Raw genomic sequence first — 6,734 nt, forward strand, 5'->3', positions numbered from 1 at the left:
TAATTGTTTTTGATAGTCTTAATTTTTTTGTAAAATTCACTATATGAAGAGGCCATTTAGAATTAGTTGGCAGCTAACTTTGATGGAGAGAATCGTACTTACCTAGATTTGCATTTAATTTGGTAGATTGAACTTTCAATATATTCTGCCTCTCTTTTTTCCCTATCCTGATTTGGCTTCTCCATAGCTCACATATTCAGAGTCATCAAATGTGGGCAGAAAAAAAAAATATAACTACCTAAATTTCTGGAGTACAGTACTCTGTGAGAACAGTCATGTGCCAGCATTGCAGAACTGCACTAAGAAATATGTGGCTCTTAAGTATATCTGTTGCAGTTCCTGAGGTGGATCTAGTGTATCTTGACAACCCATGGCAGATGTTTATGTAAGATGCTCTCAACAAGCGCACAGGCACGGATGTTTCAGAGACTTATGGCTTAGTTAAGCATTTTGATACCCCATGTAAATCAACTTTACTACTTTCTTTTCCTGGCTTTTTGCCAGGATTCTCCCAAGGAAAATACCTCATTTGATGTTGTTCTTGTAATGCTTTTTATTATTGGAATACTGTTATTTTCCTTAGTCTTTTTTACCTTGTAAATCCCAATTATTCAGGCTTCTCTCATAGGTTAAGGTCATGAAAATCTGTGCATATTGCTCTTCTAGACTCTGTGTATTTTAGCTGCATCTCTTGCATCCTGGTGTATATAGTAACTCGGCAGAGTCTTCTTCAGCAGAGCAAAGTAGAAGAGAATAATTGTCTTCTCTTTCTTATATAAAATACTCCTTTCAGTACACAGAGTTCTCTCCATGACATTGACACTAATTAAGGAGGTGAAATAAATCTAAAAGTTAGAAATGCATGGAATATTTTCCTTAACTCTAATAATTACAAAAGAACTTAAAATTAACAGAAATTTCACCTGAGGGGATAACGGATGTTTCTTTAGTTTTATGGTACTTTCTGTAACCTTGCAGGTTAATAGACAATTTTTCTTTGTTTTTCAGGGGTGGGAGTGTTTTATTTGCTTTTAAGATGCAGTTGGGGATCGGTGAAAAGCATTGCTAAAATATTGTCATAGGATTAAAAAAATGAATCTTCAGCTAAGTGATAGCCATTAAATAACTTTCCTCTCTCTGTAGGTTGATCTGCAAGAGCTGTGCCACCTCTTAAATAGCAATCATGCTTCCACAAGTAATATACTGATATGATTCAAGATTTCTTTTTGGGTGCTCAGTCACCTCTTTCTGTTACCTTTTTCCAATTTTGGAAAAGGAGTCAATGAGCAGTTTAATTCCCTATATCACGGAATCAGTTTGGAAAAGACCTCTAAGATTATTGAGTCCAACCTGTGATTGAATAACCCCATGTCAACTAGACCGTGGCACTGAGTGCCATGTCCAGTCTTTCCTCAAATACCTCCAGGGATAGTGACTGCAGCACCTCCTTGGGCAGTCTATTCCAGTACGTAATTACACTTTCTGTGAAGAAATTCCTCCAAATATCCAACCTAAACCTCCCCTAGCACAGATTAAGACTGTGTCCTCTTGTTCTGTCAGTTTTTATCTGGGAGAAATGACCAGCCCCCACCTGGCTGCAGCCTCTGTTCAGGTAGCTGTAGAGAGCAATAAGGTCTCGCGCCAGCCTCATTTTCCCCAGCTCCCTCAGCCACTTCTCATAGGATGAGTGCTCCAGACCCATCACCAGCTTCACTGCCCTTCTCTGGACTTGCTCCAGCACCTCAGTGTTCTTCCTCAGTTGGGGGTCCTGAAACTAAACACAGTATTTGAAGTGCAGCCTCACCAGTACTGCGTGCAGGGGAAGAAGCACTTCCCTGGTCCTGTTGGCCGCACTGTTTCTGATACAGGCCAAGGTGCCATTGGCCTGCTTGGCCACCTGGGCACCCTGCTGGTTCGTGTTCAGCTGGGTATTGACCAGTGCCTCCAGGACCTTTTCCTTTGGGCCACTTCCCTTTGCATAAACCTGCTTGAACTTTGTTTAGGATTCAACTTTTCGGTTGCGATAGATAACGTTTTGTTGGTGTGTGATTAGTAAAAACTGCATCCTGGGCACTGTTTTGTCTGGTTCACTGAGCACATAGTTTGTAGCATAAGAACATCGGAGTGTTTATAAACCCAAACCATTCTACCGTGGGAGTTGCTGAAGAATTGTTCAGTTTGCACATCAGCCGTCAGTTTTGTTTACAAATGTGGAATCTATTAGGGGTAGAGATGAAATATTCCTCCTCTTACCCAGTGGTTGGCACAAGGGTATTCCTTACTTTGTAGCAATTTGTTTGCAATATAAGTCGTTAAAACTCAGTAACTGTAAATAGAAGCAAAATGTATGTTCAGTGCTGCATCTCTCCTCTTTGGGGTTTTGTTGTCCAAATACCCTCAGAGTAAGAGAGCTGGTTTTCTTCTAATTTAACTATAGGAAAGCTACCATGGCTCAAAGACTACTGAGGTGTTTGTCAGAAGTGCCCTAAGCCCTTTACTCTTAAAAATACTGGTCTTTAGCTTAATAGTGCACTTAATACTAATGTATTTTAAAATGTTCTGATTTATTGCATTGATTTCATTACTTTAGGCTGAAAAGGACTCTGCCTGCACAGATCCGTATTACTGCCTCTCTGACTTCATAGCACCACTGGATTCTGGCATTCGTGACTACTTAGGCCTGTTTGCTGTGGCCTGCTTTGGTGTAGATGATTTATGCAATGAATTTAGGAAACAGGATGATGAATACAACATCATAATGGTGAAGGCTCTCGGTGATCGGTTAGCAGAGGTATGAGGTTTTATCATGTGTTCCCTGGCAACTTTCAGCAAACTTAGAGCCACTTTGAGGCAATGCAAGTGGGGGTAGCTCTAGCTGTGGATTTCAAGCTATAGCAGGGTTTCAGAAATTATTATTATTATTATTATTATTATTATTATTATATTATGATGATTATTATTATTATCTGAAGATATTTACTGAAGTGGGAATTTTTTCTGAAGGACAGCTAGTGCTGGCAAAATCATGTAAGCTGCAGGAGCAGTTCAGAAAAGCTGTTGCTCACTTTGAGCTAGAGGAAAGGCCCTCTGCTAAAAGGAGCAGCAGCACATGCTCCTAGTATCTGAGCCTAGCATGGAGGCAAGAATGATGTGGCCTTCCATAGCTAGACCAGGGTGAGACACCCAGATAGTCAAGACCTCATGACCTTGGTGCTATTAATGATGGGTCACTACCATAGGTTAATGAGCTTTGTCTTTTTGGGCTACTTGTCCACATCTTTACCTCTTTAAAGCAGGACAATCAAAAAACCACTCTTTGCTAATAAGAGAAGTAACTAAGGTACTTGAATTAGCAAAATAAGTGTTGCATATGAATTTTAATTCTTTCAAGTGTCTCACCTATGTTAAGAGCTCTCTTGAAAACGGGAATGCAAGAAGGTGTTTATCATTATTTGTTTTAATCAAAGAGCTATTGCATCAGTAAAACAGAAAAAAATCTTTTCATTCTATTCCAAGGCATTTGCTGAGGAGCTCCATGAAAGGGTTCGAAGGGAATTCTGGGCTTACAGTAGTAGTGAGCAGCTGGATCTCTCTGGCCTACGCAAAATTAAATATGAGGGAATTCGCCCTGCCCCTGGATATCCCAGCCAGCCTGACCATACAGAAAAACTCACCATGTGGAAACTTGCAAACATTGAGGAGACAACAGGTAACTCTGCTTTACTAAGTTTCTTAAACTGTTTTTATGTGAAGTCAAAACTCCAACAAAAGAACAAATCGGGTGGTGCAGAACTACATAAAATACTGAACTGAAGTACTTCTGGGAATTGCTATCTTCCCCTTTTTATTGCCATTTTTATTTTGCCTCATTCAAGGAAGAATTTGCAAAACACTGCCAGGGCTTATGGTGGAGGAGTTGTGTCCCTAATTAGCAGATTCCATGCCAACAGGGTTTTGCTGCACAGAGAAAATGTCTGGCATCCTTATGGTTGTAAGAAGACATTCCAGATAGAAACAGAATAAAAAACTATTCAGCAGTGTATTTCCTGGTCCACAGGAACCTTAAGATGGTAATTCTTAAAAAGGGATTAATTCCATTTGTTTTCCTCTGATATTTTACATGTCAGATGTTTCACTGCTACTTCCACAATTCCAAAAACACCTTCCCGTGCTTCAAAACCGCATTTGCCAAAATGTCCAAGCTTTTTCCTTCAAACTGCACAGTTACTCTACAGTCATTGTAATGAAAGTCTGCAGTGTGTTTAAAGCTCTGTGGGTTTTCTTAATGGTTAACAAGTGAAAAAAGGGTTTGTTTTTAGTTCATCCAAAAGCATCAAGATTTTTTTGGGTTTGCTCAAAGCTGCCTAACAAAAAAAAAGGTTCTGAATTTGTCCTTATTTTCAGTTCAGAGAATAAGAAAATTCTCATTCTTTTTTCCAGGAATTGGTCTAACAGAATCACTAGCAATGATTCCTGCTTCTGCAGTTTCTGGCCTCTACTTTTCCAGTCCCAATTCCAAATATTTTGCTGTTGGCAAGATATGTAAAGATCAGGTAACTTATACTATCCATTTTAATAGTGTTAGCACATTCAAAATCATCTTATGAGCAGATGTCTCAAAGATTTTGTAAACACTTAAAGCTGGAATTTCAAAATCTTCATCACATTTTGTGGTCCCTTTGCAGGTTGAAGATTATGCACTGAGAAAAAATTTGTCTGTGGCAGAGGTGGAGAAGTGGCTAGAACCCATTTTGGGATATGACTCTGAACAACTGTGATATTTGTGGGTGAACTTCTTTTTTTTGATGGTCCATTTGCCGGAAGGATCAAGAAAATTCTTCCCACTGGAAACAGCTTTCTTCCATCCACCCCAATAACTTGTCTGATTGTCTTAAATTAAAGGAACTTAGTATTTCAAATCAGATATGCCCGGTGCCCTTGGCTTGGGACCATGAATGTTTGTTTCTCAGTCACAGCAGCATACTTTTATTTATTTTTATTTTGTGCACAAAGACACTAGCAGAGAAGCTAGGTGTAGGGTGAGATGGGGAAACTGCAAAGCTTTCCTGTTCTGTGGAAGATTTTGAAGTCGGGGGCAAGAATTTCTGTCCCATGGCTGTGGATATGCATAGAACACAGTTTGACTTCTGTGATTTTAGTGTGTTTTGACAAGTCCAGGGACAGAAATATGATGTGATTTTTCTGCAAAGTCACAGAAAGTTTTGTACTGAGTGATCAACAACGACTGAAGTAGAACAGATCTCCTTTCTAAAAATCATCTGCTCAGTGTTTAGTCTTGTGCTTGGGAACACACATTGTTCTCAATGGTAGAACTATCAGCATAATAGAGTCTTCTGGAGAAGTATCAGAGGTCTGTATTGTGAAGTGGGATGAGCCCATGGAGTTGTCTGCTTCATGCTTCCTCTTCGTTTCAGCAAGTCACAATCTGTCTATTCTGTATAAAGGGTACTGGCACTTCCTACCTTACAGTTAATGTTGTGGGGCTTAATTCATACATAAACAATCATTTGTATGTTAAAATTATGAGAGCAGCATATTTGCTACTATAGACAGCCAGAAAGCTTGGAACTGACTTTTACAAACTTTTTAACCTTCTAGAAAACTGGATTTTAAAAGCAACTAGTGCTGTCATATGTACCAGTTAATATTGTAGACATATTCTTCAGATTTAACTCAGTGTGCTAATTGTTCATAGCTTTCAATAATTTCTGAAAAGTGCCTCAAGTATTATTTAAATACTAATTTAGTAAAATATTATGACAGAAACCCCTCATTTTTTTGGTCTCTAATTGTAAACAAAATATCAATATTGTAAGGAAGTTGTTCTTTTAATAGTTTATTGCAATCTATTACTAGCGATGTAATTTTTGTAATGTCTTCATCTGACTTTATGCTAAAAGACTCATCTTGTATCAACAGTTTAATAAAGATGGTGTTATGCTATTAGAATCCTTCAAATGGCAACAATAAAATGTGTGCAATAATCTGAACAGATAATGTCAAAAGTAATTTGTGCTTGTACCATGAACCTGAAATTACAAAAGCTGCTATGGGATTTTTAAAGTAGTTGCATGTGTTCTTAACTGAATCTTTTAGAATGGCTCATCCTTAATGACTTACAAAAATAATTTCTAAATGGACCTCCCCTCCCCCAGCCTCCTTCCATGTCAGGGACTTGTGACATGTCCTTGCTGAGTAGCTGGTTCTTGTAGTGGGAATGGTTTCTCAGTAGAACACTCATTTAGACTGCCAAAAATACAGTAAAATATTCTTAATATAAAAGATTATTTGTTTCTGAAACATGTAGCTTGTGAAAATTGAAATCCTCTATGCTTTGTTTTTGGTAATTGCACTTTTGCTAATTAATTTAATGCTTGGAATCTCTCCTCTCCGGCACTCTTCCATATTCTTACGTTTGGAAGCAGAGTGCCTTATTAGTCTGAAAATTTGATTGTGTGAGTGGAGTCAAAGTTTGACTTGCTCAGCTTGGTTTGTTTATTGATTTATTTTCCTGAGATCAGTGGCAGCCAGTTCAGTGAGTACATCTGACAGCAGGAGGTTCCCACTGTCTAACAGTGGTGGTGTTACCTGGTGTACGAGCAGAGGGTTTCAAATGGTGTGCACTTGCTTTAGCCCTTCACACATGGCATCACACACTGAGAAGAATCTTCATGTTTGCCTGCAGAACTTGTCATTGGGAGAATCTGTTTGGA

At 38.7% G+C, this 6,734-nt stretch overlaps 1 protein-coding gene across 6 annotated transcripts in view; it reads left to right on the plus strand.

The window, feature by feature from the left end:
- The window catches only part of MTR (5-methyltetrahydrofolate-homocysteine methyltransferase), a 50,907-nt gene extending 44,896 nt beyond the window's left edge, over nucleotides 1-6,011 (plus strand). For all 6 annotated transcript variants that reach the window (XM_042025316.1, XM_042025317.1, XM_042025321.1 and 3 more), the window contains 4 exons: nucleotides 2,591-2,791; nucleotides 3,517-3,709; nucleotides 4,441-4,553; nucleotides 4,686-6,011. In XM_042025316.1, the coding sequence (XP_041881250.1) occupies nucleotides 2,591-2,791; nucleotides 3,517-3,709; nucleotides 4,441-4,553; nucleotides 4,686-4,778 (600 nt within the window). In that variant the 3' untranslated portion in view covers nucleotides 4,779-6,011. The remainder of the gene's footprint in view (nucleotides 1-2,590; nucleotides 2,792-3,516; nucleotides 3,710-4,440; nucleotides 4,554-4,685) is intronic.
- The last annotated feature ends 723 nt before the right edge of the window (nucleotides 6,012-6,734 follow it).

Source organism: Corvus kubaryi, unplaced genomic scaffold (assembly GCF_017639235.1).
Source record: "Corvus kubaryi isolate FWS band 111438036 unplaced genomic scaffold, C.kubaryi_AGA036_p1.0 37266, whole genome shotgun sequence".
NCBI classification, from domain to species: domain Eukaryota; kingdom Metazoa; phylum Chordata; class Aves; order Passeriformes; family Corvidae; genus Corvus; species Corvus kubaryi.